Source organism: Parasteatoda tepidariorum, chromosome 2, assembly GCF_982258835.1.
Source record: "Parasteatoda tepidariorum strain Cologne lab strain chromosome 2, Ptep-v5.0, whole genome shotgun sequence".
Taxonomy (NCBI): domain Eukaryota; kingdom Metazoa; phylum Arthropoda; class Arachnida; order Araneae; family Theridiidae; genus Parasteatoda; species Parasteatoda tepidariorum.
Genome location: NC_141756.1, coordinates 24599946 through 24620111, shown reverse-complemented (window position 1 = coordinate 24620111; position 20166 = coordinate 24599946). Strand labels below are relative to the sequence as shown.

The window sequence follows — 20166 nt, the reverse complement described above, 5'->3', positions numbered from 1 at the left end:
TATTACCGTGATTACAGAGCACGGAAGCGAGCGAAGCAGGAAAAAGAGTCGTTGAATAGAACTAGTGATCCTTCTACGACTGCTGATTCTTCTACAATTAACGTCGCAGGTTACGAAGTTTAACTTCTTCCTCGCGGAGGGACTCCACGCACTATTTTTTTTTCTTTTTACTTAAATGTTTATTTGAGGCCTCGAATTTAGTCATTTGCTTAACTTTTTATGTCAAAAGTATTTCTAAAATGTATTATAAGCTCAGAGATAACGAAAAACAATGCATAATGCTGAATTATTTTATTGTTATACATTATTTCATATCTTAATTCTTTTTAATAAGTATTTTATATTTCTGTAAATAAATCTTTGTGAACATTATCCTACTTTTGGAACTAAAGTTAATGAGATGTAAAGTGCCACCTCATCTGTTGCGCGAAAAATAAAACTAACTGGCAAAAAATTTGAAATTGAGATATTTATATGTATGGCATCTTCGAATGATAAGCTACATATTGCAACAACAAAAAATTATTATTATACGGTATTAATACTAAAAATTATGTTTTATTAGATTTATACTTCCGCAACATGTTCCGATAAAAATGGATTTTACGGTAAAAAGTTCTGCCACCCTGAGTAACGGTTTCTTTTTGCCGTCATTTGATTCGGATTTTTTTACAGTATAATTGTATTTGAAAGCAATGGTAGGTTCATTTAAAAACAACCAAAAAAACACATGAAAGTTGAGTAAATTTTACAGTGAAAAAACAGAAGCAACCGATTGAATGGAGTGCGCGCAAGCTGAACAAAACTCCTTGCAAAATGAGGGTAAAAACCTCCAGTAGTCAAGGTAACAATACTTTTTATCGTCATATTGAATGAAACAAAATAAAATCTTATTTGTTATTATTACGTATATTTTAGTATACAATTATATAGTTTTTTCAATAAATTAATACAAGTGAATAGTGCTGTTGTCAAAAAACTTTGTGGTCCTTTTTTACATTTGCGATGCAATTATGGCTGTCCAGTTCACGCCTTATGCGGCACGGTTGAGTAGATAATCAGATAGTCTATACAATAAATCAGATATCGATATGACAGATGAACCAATCCAAATTCCCAAGAATCCACCAATGTTGCTAAACAAGTCAATTGGCTAAAAATATTAAGAAAAGATGGCATTAAAATACATTATATCAAAAAGCTTAACACAATATAATGAAATTATTATGATGACCTCCTCAATACACTGTTGGACCACCTTTAGCTCGTGATGCTGCTCGAATTCTTCCTGTCATAGATTCTATGAAATGTTGGTAGATGATAGGAAGAATTTGAGACCATATCCATTGAACTGCATGTTTCAGTTCCATCAGATATGACACTGGATCCAGCTGTCTGATACCCACAAATTCTCAACTGGATTGAAAACTGGGGATTGTGTGGGCTAAAGAAGTAATGTATAGTCACCACCATGTTCTTCGAACCATCTGACGACAATACGAGCCGTATGACAAGGATCATTGTCTTGCTGAAAGCATCCATCCCGGCATCATTGTATCAACTCAATTCAGGAGGAATAATCGAAATTACTTGCTAAATAGTCGACTATGGTATTGAATCTATAATTAAGCCTAGCTATGTATTGAGATCGATAACTAAGCCTAGTTAGGCTTCGCTGTCTGTCATCATAGTTCGTAAATTAAAAAATTACGCATGTTTAAAAATAATGTTGATAATTGAGTAAACTTACATAATATATGCAGCTGGAGACTTCTGTCATCGATTCTTACGTCACTAACACAAGTAAAATTCTAGCTTACCTTCCTTTTCTAAGATTTAATGAGCACTCAGAAACGCCACCTATCGTACAGCTTATTCCTATCCATGTATGGCGTAAAAACATCTGCCTATGGTGTATACTTTTTCAATTATTGGTGTTTAGATTTAACTATTCCCTTTAAAATGTGTATCAACGCTCGATGTGACATTTAATTTAAATAAAGTAATCTTTAAAACAGTTTTGAGAGTTTTCAACATAAACTTCTGAAATATATTAAGCCACAGTTTTTAGTGCATGTCTGTTTTTTAAACTAGTTTTATTTTAAGAATTAGTATATATATTCATCCTAAACTAATTGATCTTACTTTATATTGTATAGTGAAATAAAATTACTAATTCTTATTTTACAGTAATTATATGTTTAATTGCAACTGAATATCAAAAATGGTTTTAAGCCACTTTACACAAAGTAGTGTAAGAAAACTTTCTTGATGTTCACTACACTAGGAACTATCATTGGCTCTTAGTATCGTGAAAAGTAGTTGCTATCTTTTTGGTGTTAAGATAAACCGAATTTTTTTGCAATTTAGTTTTAGACCATTTGTTACAAAATACTATTTGGATTATACGGCTATCCGTCGTGACCTAAATCACCTTTGAAAATCTACTATTCAACGTTAGCACTTTAAAAAACTTACTAATACTTCTAAGGGTCCTCATTTAGTGCTCGAAATGCCTTCCAGCCATTGAAATAGCGTTTTTTAATCATAGTGCAAACAGCAATACCTCACTTGTCTATACAACAATATACGACATGCATACAAAAGTATACTATTTTTACACAAAAATACCAAATTTTGCAGCCTTGTAAATTTGAACCTAACCCTTAAAAGAAGAGTACTCATGAATCAAGCATCAAAACACACATTTTGAAATTGAAGTTCTTTTGCCAGTTCAGTGGATGTTTTTTATACATAAGAAATATTACTTACCACCATTTTTGGAGCAAACTTAGTATATCTAGCCCTCATATTTCTGAATGATATAGAGACCAATGATAATTGATTACTAAAAAAGTAAATAATAATAAATGTTGTTTTCATGAAGGTACACGTGGAAAAAAGCCAACATCTTTAATAACTTTTGAACGAATGATCATATAGTCACTCATGGGAGTCAGTCGTAACGATTCAAAGTTTAGGCACAAATTAATTTTTTTTATTCTTTGAAGTAGAAATTGATACTTTCTCTGACCAAAGATTTATTTTTAATTGTCAATTTTAAACTTTTAAACGACTGAATTGGGAGTAAAATATTTATACGCAACTCACACTTGTTTTAAAATGTTTAATTTTCATTCATTATTCTTAATCATTGAAAAGTAACTATCACCTAAAAAAAAAACTAAGAACTTTGTCGAGATGTAGAAAATGTCTAATGCAAGATTCGAAATTTAAAAAATAATTGTAATGATAATCTGAAATAAATAAATAAATAAAACGTGCGGGATGTCGCAGGATTATTGGGATAAGCAGTAAAAAGATGTAGGGGGGACATTACAAGGATTCAGAAACGTCAAAACGGCAGGAAGCGTCTTTGTTTACCGCTAGGTGTTGTTGCTTACAAGAGCTTTAAAGGAAACTCATCTGCATTGCCACCGTGTCTAAGAAACTTTGGTCCATGTTGGGTCACTAGTGGCCGGTCCTCACTATACTTATTACTTTATGATGATCTAAATTCTTGGCCACATTTTTGTGGTAATCTCTTATGTAGCATCATAAACTTGGAAACATTATAGTTTTTATTAAATTTGTTAAGTTTCCTTAAGTAATAATTAATGTAACAGTGAATGGTTAGTTATGCTTCAATTATTTATTCAGAATAATTTTCTATTTTCTTGGAAATAAAAATTTAGCTCCGAAGCAATCATTTCGATTTATTTGTAATTCTTTCTAAAATGGCTGTAGAAATTTCAAACACAAACAGTGCTATGATGCCGCATACTTTCATAAAAATTATAACTAACGCTTGCCGTCTTATGGCAATATGTATCTATCTATCTATCTATCTATCTATCTATCTATCTATCTATATATATATATATATATATATATATATATATATATATATATATATATATATATATATATATATATATATATATATATATATATATATATTCACGTTTGCAAACAACTTTCCGAATGCGACAGCACCTTTGCGTTTTGTCTTTGAAAATGCATTTTTTGATAAAAATTGTTTGCTTGGGTGTGTACTATCACTGCCTAAAATTTTGCCCATCTTTTTCGAATCACCCTGTATATATATCTACATTTTTTCTATACATACAGATCTTCGACAATATCGCGGACATCTTCTCTTGAAAATAGTTAAAATTTAATTCAAAGTAATTCCATCTGGGGAAACTCATTGGTGATAGATAGACGGTTAGAAAATCTGGGTTAATATATTGTTAAAAATTAATTAAGATGTTAGGATTCAAAAAGTAGTTGAATTAGAATATTTAAATATAGTTTTCTTGTGCATACGGCTTGACTACAATTAAAATTTATAAGTTCTTCAAGATAATTTTGAAAGGGTGACCAAATTTGTGGCGAATGATGGCTAGTCAAAAAAATATACAGAAAAAAATTATTACTTCACTAATGGAAGACAATGGTTTCTAATACAATGCTAAAATAATTTTCATTCAAAAGCCTAATTTTTATAAAAGCTCTTAATGTATTGTAAAGAGCAACTGAGTGATCTGCATTTTTAATTAAAATAAAACTTACTAGAGATATTCGTTAGTGTTGTTGCGAAATTCCTCTGAACTTCCATATGCCTAAATTTGAAACAAAGATTTACTTTTTATCAAAGAAGATCATCCATTTACTTTTTATTCAGTACACAGTTCAATATTTGAGTTTAATAAGATATGCACTGCCCAAAATGCATGGTTAAGAAAATGGGCACTGGAGACGTTGGTTTTTCCTATGTTCAATCCAAATTTAACAATTAAACAAAGAATTTCCAATTTACTGTTCCTTACTTCTAAAAACATTAAAGATAACTATTACGGGGGAAATTCCCTGGCTTCGGGGTGGAGGTGGCTAAGTAAAATACAGGTTTCATTTTACAGTTGTCTCATCGCATTCACAATAGTATATGGTAATGTCTTTTTAAAAAATATAATTTCATACAGTGTCAATTTATAACACTATTTCAAACTTATTGAGCCCTTACAAAAATAATTGTGACTTTTAATGTCTTTTCAAAGAAGACTAATTTTTGAAAAAAATATTACTAAGCTATTTAGACAAATGAAAGGCGTAACATAATAACGAATTTATCTGAATCTATTTCATTATTCTTCAAATAAAAAAAAATTCATAATAGACGTTTAAAAAACGGGATTATCTATTAATTAAACATTTATTAGCTATTTTCTTAAACATCCATTTCGAACTGCGTACATTTTCTTAAATACGCATTTCGAACTTGATACATTTTCTTAAACATACATTTCGAGCTATATCAATTTACTTTAACAAGCATTAAAAGCGGTTTCTATTTTCTTAAGCCAGCAGTTTAATCTGTGTCAATTTGCTTGAAAACACATTTTGAGCAGTTTGCTATTTTAGGGCTATAGCATTATAGCATTTTTTATTGAGCAGTCTGCTATTTTCGTAGTTTCAGAAAAGTTTCTTGTACTTGTTAAAGTTGTATTTATCTTTAAGTTTACTTTTAGATTCCATCAAGAAAAAACAGTTTAAAAAAGTAGGCATATTAAAGGGACGAATGTTGATATTTAAGCAGTTAAACTACATCAAAATTTATCGAAACTGTATTGAGAGAGGTGGTATTAAAAATACAAAAACATGTAACTGATATACCCGAAAGAAATAGAACATGAAATGCGAGCTTTGAAACTTTTTCAAGTTTTATTCAACAATCAAATTAAATTTAATATTTCTTATCTCACTTTCAGTAGTAACATTTCATCAAATTTCAACTAGATATGTTGATTATTTTCATTAATCATGAAATTTTATCCCGTTATATTTATACTTCTTTACTTTAGTTTTGGCATAGAGTTAAGAAATGTTTATTAGGTGTTTTGATTATAGTTGTAAATTGTGTAGAATACATTTGCACTTAAATATCTCAGCAAATTATCTATCATATTTTTTACTAAGTTATGTTACATTCAACACATTTTTCCTAGAATAAATATATACTATTGTAGAGTTTATTTTGAAAATTTACTATTATTTTTTAAATGAATTACACATTTTATACAGTGGGAAGGAATTCTTACCTTTATTACGTTCTCCATATGCTTGTATTTGTACATTCGAGACCTGTAAATATGTTTTGAAATTGTATTAAAGATATTTGAGAAAGTTACAAAGACTCTGAAATATAAACTCGTTGAAGGAACATAACTATTTTCTCCCTTAAAGTATGGGGGTAAGTACAATCTGGAAATAATGGCCTCAAAAGGTTTTGAAAAAGAGCTGTCAAAATTTCAGTCCCATATTATGTTAATTTACTTTTTTTTGCCCTAAATAGTATCAAAGGAATCTCATTTTTAAATTTTAGTATCTAAAGTATTATTAAATCAGTTTTATTCAAAATAAGTAGGTAGGTACTTTATTTAGGTCTCACTATAGAGCTGCACAACGGACTATTGGCGACCAGTCTGGGAAACATATTTGAGGATTATCACAATTCACATCGCAATTTTGATCCTCCGCAGAAGGAATGGTACCTCTGCTTTGGTAGCCCAACGACCTTCCCCTCGAAGTGAAGCCCTTTGCAGTAGAACCGTTTAACTACTCTCTTAAAATGAATGAGTGAAAATAACTAAACTTGAGTGCTATTTAACTCTTTCATCTAGATAAAACCAGCCTTCTCATCTTGAGTTAAAATCACTCAAGTGAAAGAGTTATATGGAAATAGCTCAATTTGAGTGAAAAGAATTTCACTCAAACTTGAGTTATTTTCACTCGAGTTTGAGTGATTTTCAGTATTACCTGAGTGGATCGTTTTCACTCAAACTTGAGTGATTTTACCTCGTGATTGAGTGATTTTCAGTATTTCAGTTTGTAAATTGCAGTCAAAATTTTTACTGTTAATATACAAAATATTAGTATTTAGTGGTGCCATCTAACGTAAGCGATAGAAAATACTATAATTTTTGTTTAATAAAATTCCTTTCGAAAGAAAGCCTTAGATACGAATTTTTTTATCATAACTTTTGTTGAATTTAAATATCGAATTAGATAGTATAGTACTTGTGAAAGTTTTCGCTGTGAGCATATCGACACTGTGTATCCTGGGATTCGAACTCGCTTCCCGTCTGTCGTGAGAATCACCGATTTACCCTCTCGGTAACAGCCCTGTGTCAAGACGGCTACAAAAAACTAATTGCTTTTATGAGCTGGGTCTTGTTGGTGAGGATAAAGTTTTTATTTGTTAAATCAAATAAAGTGAAAACACAGTTAAAATTTTTTTTCAGAGTTAACAGTTTGAATAGCAGCATTTTATGGTTATCCAATTGTTTTGATTGTATACGGTAAAACAACAATTAAATGAATTATTACTTAAGAATTTTTTTTTTTACGAAAAATTCCTAACCACTATAGATTTGAGTTTTTTTTCTTTCCCCTAAGTTTCGTTATTTTTCTTTTAAGCTTAATTTTTAAAAGTAAGGAGTGCTAAATGAATTTTTAAAGTAAGCAGTTTTATAAATATTATGCTCATTTAGGATCAATTGATGAGTTATTGATCACTATGAGTTATTTTTTTTCGAACAAATTTATTCGTTTAATTTATAAAGTTTTATTTTCAAGCAATAAAAAAGGTATATTGTTTTAAATTGCCTAAATTTTTTTAAGACAAATTTCTGAAACTAAGTGAAATTAATAAATTTTTGAAGAAGACGTTTGAAGCTAAAAAATTTGGATTAAATACCCTTTTTCAAACTCAATTTTGCAAACTCTTTTGATATAAATTTGTTTAAAATCAAAACTACATATTTGTTTTCATTAGAAAAAAAAAGTATAATTTTTGTTCTGCAATAATCCCAGCTAAGTATGAATTCGAATAAAAAAATTAAGTAATTAACATTAACTACTTAACTTTACTTCAATATTGTTTTTACCATTAACTTTGCTGAAACATAGTTTTCTTAAGTCAAAAAGAAATAAATAATAAAAATTAATAAAAACGGCATTTTTAATAAAAATACTAAAATACAGAAATATTTTTTTTTCCAATGGCAGGCACTGAATTTCAATCTTTGTCTATACTATGCCAGAATTGTTGCTCATTTCGCGTTTCCCAGTGGGCACCTGTGAACCAAAGTCGCGAAGGCGAGCAACATTGCCCACGCCACACTGCCACAAACCCGTTTATAGGGTGGGCCACATTCACACATCATATACTCACATGCAGTCAGACACGCTAACCGCTCGGCCACCTGGCCAGCTATACAGAAATATTTAAATACCTAATTTTAGGCATATTTTAAACTAATTAAATTGTATCGCTTATATATTATAAATAATTACAATTAAATCAAGTATGTATTTTATGAATTTTAACTATTATGAATATAGATAGTGTACGTTATTTCCGTTATCAATATATATGTTTAGAATTCTTACCTAATTATAAGAAATTAATCTATATCAAAAAGAAAGAAAAAAGAAAAAACATTATAAAAATTTCATATAACAGCCAGGAAAACAAGATTGAAGACATCAAACTCTTTCAATTTTTTAACAATGCAAAGTAACTGCAATTTTTCTGCAGATTCATTAGAAAGTATACTTCTGAAACAATGACTGCATAATAACTTAAAATTTACTGCAGAATGACCACGGATTTAAAGTTTCAGTTTTTTCTAAATTTATGATTTTAAAGTGACCTCACTTAAACTACAGTACTTTTGTAGACAATAGCTAAAAGTTTTTTTGAAATAAATTATTGAGAAATTACTTCGCATTAGCTGCAAAATAACTGCAGTGTTTTTACAGTTAAGATTGCACTACAGAAAATTTGCAGTTAACTCTAGAAAAACTACAAAATTACTTCAGTTCTAGAGAAAAACTACAGTTTATTTTCAGCTGGGATATAAGTATATAAATTCAAATTGAACTATATCTCATAATAAATATTATTTTTAATTCTTCTCCTATTTTTTTACTATTAATCTATAACTATTTCAAAATTATAATTTATTTGCATTTTCAAATACTTTAATTAGCATTGTACTTTTAATAAAATATTAATTTTGCATTTTCAATTTTGCCTCGACAATTGAACTTGAAGAAAAGTGGTAAAAACTTTTTTGCTAGCAACAATGGAAAAATAGTTTGTATAATGTGATAAATACTTTATGAAATACGAAGATAGCATTAATTCTGCATTCCAATTAAATAAAAGCTAAAAACAGGATAAAAACAGAAAAATTCAAAATGCTGCTTAATTTTTTTAAATATAATATTTAACAATTTTTCTTTGAATGATATGTTTATAAAAAAATGCATTGAACATCTGAAGATTCTGATTTGAATGAATGGATGTTGCAAATGTGACCTTTCATAAATTAAAGACAGTCAACTTTATTAATAGAAAGCAATTTAAATAACAGCAATTATAGACTGTATGAACAATAATTTCGTAAATATCTTTTATAAAAGAGGTATAGAATGATATGAAATTAATTATCCAGAAATGTTTTGTACCAAAATTATACATCAAAAAATCTAAAACATGGATACAAATTTATTATATTAAAATAAAATGTTAAAGCTTTAATATGAAATCTGAAATAATATATTCCCACATGTTTTGACAAAGATTCGAACATGGAATCAGATTTTTTTAATATTCCATAATCATCCATATTTAACACTTTCAATTTTAATAAATTTTTTTGACAAATAATTTAAATGAATAGTATTTCATTGAAAAACTCTGAAAAACTGCTAATTTAAATGGAACGTGTATATAACACATTCAAAATAAAAGTATTTTCAAAATATTAGCAACAAGGTATATCTACTTACTAAAAAGTAAAACATCGTCTTCTTCAGAAATATCACTGTGAACTAAAAGTTGTTTTAATTCATCTTAATTCAAAATATTAAATAAATCACTCAAGTTTGAGCTAAAAGCACTCAAATATTGCTTAATCAATACCACTCAAGTCTGAGTAAACGCAAAGCAGGAATTTCGCTCAAATAAGAATGCATTTCACTCAAGTTGAGTTGAAAAAATTTTACTCTTTTTTGAGTAGGGGAAATAACCCTTTCATTTTAAGAGAGTACGATCGATACCGCGCTACTTCGGTCCCTACGCAGGCTGATCAAAGTGATCAGATGCTCACTTAATGAACGTTGCCAGTGATGCTTGACTTTGGAGTTCAACTGGAAACCGTGTCTTTACGATCACTTCACTAGGGGACCAGTTCTATTCAAAATTTGTGATTTGTTATTTAGAGTTACTTAGTCAAAAGTAGTTTAAAAATTTGTAAACCTTTAATACATATGCCGTGAACATTTTTTTTCGCAACTGGGATTAATATAAAGCATGAAATACTTACACGCAAGGCGAAACGTTGCACTTTTTAAAGCAAATTTCTTGATTTTCTTTTGAAACTTTTACATCTAAAAAACAATAAAATGTAATTTTTTGCGAAGTAATATCATGGAATGATGTTAAGAACTCCGTGTTTGAGGACGCTCTGTATGACTGATCAAAGTAAAGGGAATTTAAAATTAGATTTTGATGCAAATTCGAGACAGTTGTCAAATAAAAAATCTTTTGCTCAAATAATTTGATTTTCACCACTTATTGTTGATTGCGAAATTAAAATATGTATATATTGATATTCATACTGAACGGTTAAAAAGTTTAATGCTATCAATCAGATTGTAGGAAAACGTTCCAAATTTTCTAAACAAATCTGATGGATGAACTTTTTTTTTTAAATCCAGAATCTTTATATATATATATATATATATATATATATATATATATATATATATATATATATATATATATATATATATATATGGGTCATTCTCACAAAAACAGTCATTTTCATGTCCCCAGTATATTTTATGTTTGTTTTACAGCTTACGAAAAAAAAAATTCAGGGAAAGTGTCCTTCAGAATGCAAGCTAACAAAAGAATAAAAATAAAATTATCAATTTTTATTTTTTATTTATTTTAGGTAATTAAAATATACCAATACGTCATTCCCTCACTAGTACCCACTGCTGATTTAAAAAAAGAAAAAAATTGTTTCTGAAATAAATTTTCTTTTTTTACAAATTCGTGTTTTTTATTTCAGAATACTGAAATATAGAATTCAGAAAATCAACTTTAAATTTAATTTCTGATAAAAATATTAACACAGCACTATTTTAAACTTTGTCCCCAGTGTTTCGCGTCATTCCCTCACAACAATGTTCTTATCACCTGCAATCTTCTTAGAATAAAAATATTTTAATAAAAACTTCAGAAGTTAACAACTGGCATCATTGAACAAAATTGCAGTATGTTTCCATCTTCAACTTAAAGAAGCTTTGCTGTGGAATAAATTTGAATGAATCAAACCAGGTAAAATTTTTTATATTTGTCATTCCCTCATGTCATTTTTTAGAGTAAAATAAAATACAACTTCATCGAGAAAGTGGATAATTATATGTTGTTTTCTTGTATGAATATAAATGTATGTGATTGACTTCAGAAATTAATTAGGCCTAACTGTTAGTTTTAAATTTTATTGAATTCGTCATTCTCTCACTAGTGTATAAAGTGAGGGAATGACGCTGAAGTGAGGGAATGATTCAAGATGAGTATATTATTAAATTTTTTTTTGTTCTATCGTGCCAGTCAATTTTATTTCCCAAATCTGTAAAAACTATTAAATATATAAGACTAAATTATAATAAATATTAGATATACTTAGTATGTTATCATTTTCAATTTTTAGGTCGATGTAACTTAGATAAAAACATGTATTAAAATAAAATATCATTCCCTCACTATTAGTGTCATTCCCTCACTTTTTAAATAGTAAAAGTAATCAATTTACTTATTAATTAATTTGAAAAATAAATTAATAAATTAATTTACTTATTTATTAAATTAATTTTATTAATTATCATAAATTAATTAATTATTTAAAAAATTAATTAATTTAAATATTAAATATAATTTATAGGATATATACTTTCTTTATAATGCCATTACATATTTCTATTAATATATAAAGTTTCAGAGCTTTTTATTCACTTTACTTTTTTGGGATTTTATGAACTGAAAAATGACAGTTTTCGTGTGAATGACCCATATATATATATATATATATATATATATATATATATATATATATATATATATATATATATATATATATATATATATATATGTTTCTGTGTAGTAACACCTCTGCGTTTGACGTGAAATTTGTATAAGCTTAGATAAGAGGATAAGTCACTGTTCTATGGATCAAAACTCAATTTTTGATCGTCGCTGATCCTAACAGGTGGGACTCAACCGTCAAGACAATACACTTCCACGCAAATCAGTTGACATCTTGGGAATGCTTACCAAGCAGAAACGCCATGATATTAAAGTCATTTTAGGTTCATTAGATCTATTCTTTGGTGAAAAATTGTCTAAAGAATGCAGCTGCCTGCAGCTGAAATCTCGCTATCAGCAAGTGGATGAAAGCGTCAGAGAACTGACCGACAACATTCAACGATTCTCAAATTTTGTTTTCCGGATCCCCTTCCTGAGTTTCACAGATCTTGGCCTTTACTCATTTAGACAAGCAGTTTGTCCAGGGACACAAACGGCTCTAAAAAACGTCTATGAGTGGGATCCATTCATATATGCGCACTAGATTGAGGCGGTTCAGGAAGTCTCATTGAATGAATCTAACTGAATCAGTATCATTCACTGATTCAATCTCTAACCTGGAGAAAATGATAGAAGGTACTCTGTGAGATGTATGCAATTCCAGAGAAGGCAGAGCTAACGGAAATCGGAAATAAGAAAATGCAATGTTTGACCTACTCCATCTTTGAGCATGTGCCTAAAAACTGTCCACAACTAAAGGATGAAGGAATTAACTAGCTCCAAGTCAAAGTGTTGAAGATTTCTTCATTGAGTAGCAATGACAGGGAACTCTTCATTATGGGGAATGTCGATGGAGTTGCCGTATTATGATGAATATTGGAGCCAACGTCACCATCATTAGAACATTATGATGATGAAGTTGATGATAATGGTTACATAATTCTAGATTTGACTCAGAAACTAATAAAAAATAATATGAACTCCACTCCAAATTGTACTGCAGAATGTGACTGGAGATAAAATCAGCATTTGTAGAGAATTCCACCCTAAGGCTACATTTGGAGATGACAATTACCATCATGCAGAATACTTGGTTGATATCAGCGACTAATTCGACAGAGGTCAAAACGTCTTTGAAGAAAATCAGTTTAAACTGGACTTCAAGAACAACGAACAGCATTCAAGCAGAGTTGGCATCGCCTCATTTAAGATGAGAAATGCGAATATTACATAAGCATGTGAAGTAAAAATTGGGAACGAAACTACAATTTCACCAAGAACTGAGATTGTTTATTTGTATCTCGACCCGCCCTAATTAAGGGCATACGAGAGTAGATACATGAAACATACGTAAAACATCAGAAATTATATCAACAACAGCATAAAAAGAATAAAACACAAGCGACCAACAGTTAAAAACATGACTCTAAGTTCAGCCAACACAAGAACTGAGATAATAATTTCTGGAATCCTTAGAGGACGTAACGATTTCCGATATGCCCTGATACGATATATAGCTGTGGTCAACAGCTTTAAAGAAGTACTGGAAATATAATATCTGTCAGAATCGTTAATGTGAGTGATAAATGAAAAATTCTGCCGGAATATGAAATGTTTGCGGCTAGTGTTTGCGGCTAGTTGCGGCCACCTTATAACGGAAACTATTAAACAACTTTAAATGAGTCTTCTGGCACTTTCATGAGTGTGAACTTCGTCAGGGAGCTGAGTTAAATGGTGGACAAAAGAAAGCTGTAGATTATTAACCAAATTTAAGCAATTATTTTGCAGAATACGGGAAACTTGTGTTTTTCTGCATTACACTGCTATTTAAGCTTTAATTCAACGCTATAAATTGCTATATTTTCAGGAGGCTTTCGCTAATAGTACTTTGAAGGTCTGTTTTATTTGTTTTCAATCCAATTAAACCCCCGTGTTTAGTATATTATGCCTCCTTAGTGTATATTATTAAGTTTCTAATTGATATTGATTGACACTTATTATGTATTACAAAAGATAAATCGAAATATATTTATAATAATTATAATTAATTGTAACAATCAGAATTAATTATATTACATTTCATAATAATCAGAACACCACACATGATTTGAACACATGAGAGAGACAGAGATTGGTCTGTGTGTCAGTAATGATTCCTACCTTTTTTACAAAGTTTCACCATGTGACTAATACTTATTGAACGAGCTGCGCATCCATACTGCTTCATGTGAAGATTAAACTTACAACTTTCTATGCATTCCTAAAAATATCATGAACATATTATATATTGAGATTATATTATGTACAGTTTATCATATTTTTACGCATAATTTCTGAAAGATTAATGTAGTCAAAAATGACTAAGAGAAAAAAATGAATAGTAGATGGATGAGTGGGCAAAAAATTCAAATAAAATAGAGAAAAAGAAAGGGCGAAAAGTAAGTCAAAAATTAAAGAACTAAAGTGTAGAGTTGATTGATTTTAGGAGTAGAAAACTCAATCATATGATACTTTTAGCTACCTAAGATGGTACAGAGCACCGTTTATATTTTTTGATCTTGATAAAAACCTTTCACGTTCTTTAAGATTAAATTTAAAAATACATTCATTTTGTCCAAGACACGTTATAACACTCTGACAAAAATAATTGATAAATACTCCTGCGATTTACGTTAGTAATAGTGTTCGCTTTCAAGTTTTTTTGGTATTTAGTTTGACTATAATACAATACACATGCCGGGATAGCCTGGTCGGTAGGGCGCTGCGCCCATGTCTAACAGTACGTGGGCTCGATCCCCGCCAGCCGAAGATTTCCCGTGTAGTTAATGGTGACTGCTTCACGTTAAATCTGACAAGTCGCAAAGACTTACATGTTCCCATAACAAATCAATACCTCTGGGGGTACTGATCTAGGAGTTTCTTTGTCTTCTGGATTAGTTCAAAATTGCAAAGCTACGGAGTTGAACAATAGTAGTCGTAAACCCAAAAATTGGGTCAGCTGTTCAATAACGGATATACAGTACAATACAATAATTAATTTTCTATAGATGAAATAAATAATGCATGAAAGAAATCAACGATCTTCTGCTAGAGTTGTACAGGATGAGTTAAGAGTTCTTCATTGAAGAGTTTATTGAAACACATTTTAGAGGCACAGTAGACAAGCGAAGGAAAGGCAGCTAACTTTCGTTTCTGATGGAAGGGGGTGAAAAGCAATGAAGACAGAGTCAAACAGGAAATGGTTATTTATAAAAAGAAGGGAGAATTTCAATTATGCCAGAATCATTGCAATCATTTTCTCAATCAAACGTGAATTGAATGAATAAAAGAAACAAATGAATAAAGATTTCTTGATTAAATAAATACCTAGAGTAAACTTGAAATTATTTTCTGTGGAAACTTAAATGTAATAGATCACAAACATTTTAAAAACAATATATCGCTGAAGAATGATCGGAAACTCAGAATGAAAGAAAAAAAAATCCACATGTGTCTACCCTCCTCTCTAACGATAAAATAGAATATACAACAAAATGATACGATACAGTGAATCATGGAATAGAATAACATAACTACTGTAGTACAAAACAAACATTTTAAAAAAAATATATCGCTGAAGAATGATCGGAAACTCAGAATGAAAGAGAGAAAAATTCACACTTGTCTACGCCCCTCTCTAACGATAAAATAGAATATACAACAAAATGATACGATACAGTGAATCATGGAATAGAATAACATAACTACTGTAGTACAAAACAAAGTATGAAATAAAATACTAATTCTGAATAAAATAAGGTACTAAATTAATCAAGTATGCATTACAAATAGGACCTTACCGTTAAGTCAAAGGTTTCATCGGTATTTCCTTCAGGGTTTAGCAATTGACAATTTGTATCATAAGGGTATGGTAAGAGTTGTTGCTCTATCTATGAAAAAGTAGATTAAAACTGATTACTATTGAATCATGCACTATTCGTAGTGCTTTGAAAACTTTTAACTAAAGGAACACTTGAGTTATTATTTAGAAAAAATTAATTGGGAAATTCTGCATAATAATTATGTACAATAATTCAGAGACAAATCTGGGGATCGAACAGGCCAGGGGAGAGCGACATTCTTATGATATTCCTGCGGTGTGTAAACGAGGGTAAAAATGTTTCTTAGATGTCCTGCCATGAGTGGCAACACATGTTACTAAACGAAGTTACGAATATGCCTGGGGCTGTGATGGCACCATGGATCAATATTAGGAGTAACTGTATGTTATATGCGATGTCACCCCATTCTCTCACACTAGCTACAGGATTGGTGTACTGCTGTACAGCGTAGTTAGGATTGAAGAACTCAACCTGGGACCATCACGCTCGTACACGATGGTCCTCACTGCCCTCATTCAATATGAATTCATCCCTGAAGGCGTTCTGGTTTCACTCAGTAGCAGTCCGATATCGTCGAGAGTGACACAAATTCAAAGGTCGATATCGGTGGTGAGTGCCAATCCTGCCAACGCTGCACAGGAGCAGAAACACATTTACGGATTGCGTGATGGTGGAGTCGCATACAAAACTTAAATGAATCTTGTTATTTTGCCCAACAGTGGTCAAACGAGTCCTTAGGATGTAAAAAAGAAGGATATTAAAAGAAGGAAAACCTTCCAAAAGAAAAAAAAAACACCGTTAGAAAATTCGTACTAGATACGGAAAGATACTTCACGGAATGTATTTGATATTTCAATTATTTTTTATTTGCTTGTTATTTTTTACAGGAAATATTATAAATAATTGTTTTTCTATACAGATAGAAAACATTATATTTTGCAATCAAATTCAATGTATTTTCTAAATTTAACAATTTAGTTTTTTGGAATGTCTTTAACTGATTAAACGTTTATGCTTTCCATTAAACTAGTTTAATATCGCACCACTATTTGGAAGCATCACAAACAAATGTACAAATTTGTTAATCCAATCAATACGAGAAAACCTAAATTATTTTTTTGTTTATTTACAAATATTCTCAAATTTTTTTTTCTTTCTCTCTATTTCTTTACAAATATTTTTTCAAAAACTCATTTATTCATTTATGAACAATCTCTCTTACGCTGATTACCCGCGGCGCTGACTACCCAGAGGCGCTGATTACCCGTGAAATATTTTATGAAATATCGTAAAATATCGTTGATACGTGATTTACTTACAGTTGTTTCTCATAGACTGATCAAATTAAATGATAATTATATAATTTTATGTGTTCACCACAGAAACTTCATTAGTTACTATATGAACTACTTCAAAACATTTTAAATGCACCAATCACTACGCTAAGTTTTTTTTTTAAAGTCAATCATTTCAACTAGAATTATTCTATAGATTATTTGTAAACAATACTCACATAATAGTTGACTTGAATAAGGTGAGACCTTGGTACTTCAAGCTTAATACCATACTTAAAAGGATTCACGAGTCTTGTAGAGTCATGTATAGCAAAGTAAACGGATGGAGTTTCAACGGGATCAAGGTAATCATCGATTTCAATTTGAAGAAGGAAAATAATATCTGTAAGGAAACTTTTTTTTCAGTTTGTACTTTGACTGGATTGGGAAGAAAGCAACTAATAAATTAGATATTAGATATAATTTTTATTCGGTTCTTGATGATCTGGACTTTACAGATGGAATTGCGTTTTTATCAAAATTAAAGAATTACAAAAAAAAAAAACTAATATTCTAGATAAAATTAATTGGAGTATAAATTAATGGAATCAAAACTAATAAATATTCTGAAAAAGATCAGTTGGCTGGATGCAAGAATGGCTGCGGTTAACAGGGGGGCATGGAGATCTAGTCTGAGAGGTTTATATAGCCCTAAGAACTATAATTTGTTGCCCATATTACTTTCCTAAGGATTAATAGGTAAGAGACAAAGAGTTCTATAGTTGGAAGACAGTTTCAAATGTCTCGTCTTTACTAAACTAATTAATCCTACGTATCATATTTATTAAAATTATATCGTCATACTAAAACGCAATTGTATAAAGGCTTAACCATTCATTGGAAAATTTATAGATTTAACATGAATTTTAAAATGCGAAATTCAGTCATTAGATCAAAAGTTATTAAGGCATTCTATTTTTTTGCGAGCATTTCATCATACTCACAGCCGTTATTGAGGAACTTATTTTCTTCGAAAAAGATGTGCATATTAGGAATAACTTTTATACCATCATTAAGTACTTTCAACTAATCACATGCTTGTGTCTAATAACATTGTTAACGTTACAGCTTTAAGGCTTGAGTTCATTATTACGTTGAATTAAATTTTGGATCAGATTTAATTGGATACTGCAAGTGATGTATTGCGTGTGTGTTGAATTGAACCTGATTGGCTGACCCATGCACGTGACATCGCTAGCAAGCATTCAATTAATCGTAAACATAACTTACCGTTCCACGTTTCAATTTTATTCTCTTTATTCCAAAAAGCACCCTTCTTTAATTTTTTGTTAAAAATTGTTCTATTGACTTTTGAATATTCTATTGGATACTTCAAACCATAAGAGAAACAAATGGAAGCTTCCCCTTCGTTATCGGTGAAAGGAACTTTGGTATAGATCCTTGAATAGTAGAAAAAAATAAATTTAGAAATTTGAGATAGAAAGATACAAGGTGTCGAGCGGAGGTCTGACTGATTTAAAAATTAAGAGTTTCGGAAACAAATTATGATAGCTGGATGAAACAAATGGTTTGTTTATAGTGAAAGCTCTAAGAAATTTGATCATTGAATTTTATTTCGAATTGAATTTAGTGGATTTTAGTTCAGAAACATTGAATCTTAGTTCGAAAAGCTGCCTATAGGTGGGTTGGGTGCTATTAGTTGTTAACCAGCAAGAACTTACATGAGGTGCATTGCTTTCCAGCCTGAAATAACTTGAAACTTTCTAGTTTGTGAAACTCTGGACTTTGGAGTTACAGGGGATAGAGCACTCACCTCCCAATGAGATGATTCAGTTTGCATATTTTGCAGGGGTGATAGAGTCTTTGGTGCAAACGTAGGAAAAATTCGTTCAGGCAAACTTCAAACATCTAAGTTCATGGGTGCAATTTCTTAAACCATGATCATGGCTGTAGCATTTGTAAAACTGGGTTTGAGATTTCCCTTTTCTAAGTTCCTGTATTATTTCAGTATATCAAGAGATGTTTTTAAGTCTATAGATGTATAAATGGTCTTCGTTGGTTTTGAACTAGGACAATAAAAGTTGAGGCCTAGGCGTGCCTACGTTTTATATCATATTTCTAATTTGGATCATTCTGATGGAATGATAATTATCTTAGATAGGAGTTCTTTCCAATTCATCGGTAGAGAGATTTACTAAGAGTAGCTTGCACCCGGCTTGCACGCGCCGACCGCAGTGCTGACAATTGGTCTAACAATGGTTATTGAATAAAATATAAAATTAAATAATTTGTGACACTAAAATAGTAACTCATTTTTCTCCTTCATCTTGACCTTCTGAACAAGTGCTACTTTAAATAGGCGTTTCAGAAAAGGATTTATCTGTATATTTTGCAGACTCTGTGATATGACACACACCCTGTGCCTGTTCATGAGGGGTCTTTCTCCGACGGAATATGCTGGGGAATTTGGGGAATATGCCGGGGAAATGAGGAAGCTAATATTCGAAAGTCTGAGGGTGCCAAACTGTACCACTAGAATTTTACCAGGATATTCATTTTTTTTTTGTAAAATATAGTTTTCTTAAATAGTCAATTTTACTTTTTTACAGTCAGTTTACTTTTTTTATAAATGAATATTTTTTCTAGTAAAAGCCAAGTCACCTGGTCTTTACCCACTAAAATGGTAAGACCGGGTACAATTGTTAACTCTATGGGGAATTTAGATACCTAACTAGAGTTTCACTGATAAAGTAGCAGGCATTTCTATTATATATGATAAATAAAAATTTTGCATGCAATTTACATTTGATTATCATTTAGTTAT

At 30.3% G+C, this 20166-nt stretch overlaps 1 protein-coding gene across 2 annotated transcripts in view; it reads right to left on the bottom strand.

Annotated features, from left to right (window-relative positions):
- Positions 1-944: 944 nt before the first annotated feature.
- LOC122270604 (uncharacterized) overlaps positions 945-20166 on the bottom strand; it is a 52830-nt gene continuing 33608 nt past the window's right edge. The window contains exons 10-18 of one of the 2 annotated variants that reach the window (XM_087157022.1): positions 18612-18781; positions 17561-17724; positions 16006-16095; positions 14327-14426; positions 10398-10461; positions 6102-6144; positions 4576-4625; positions 2773-2848; positions 945-1153 (exon numbers count right to left, since the gene is read on the bottom strand). In XM_087157022.1, the coding sequence (XP_087013148.1) occupies positions 1034-1153; positions 2773-2848; positions 4576-4625; positions 6102-6144; positions 10398-10461; positions 14327-14426; positions 16006-16095; positions 17561-17724; positions 18612-18781 (877 nt within the window). In that variant the 3' untranslated portion in view covers positions 945-1033. The remainder of the gene's footprint in view (positions 1154-2772; positions 2849-4575; positions 4626-6101; positions 6145-10397; positions 10462-14326; positions 14427-16005; positions 16096-17560; positions 17725-18611; positions 18782-20166) is intronic. The other variant, XM_087157023.1, reaches the window with a different exon arrangement.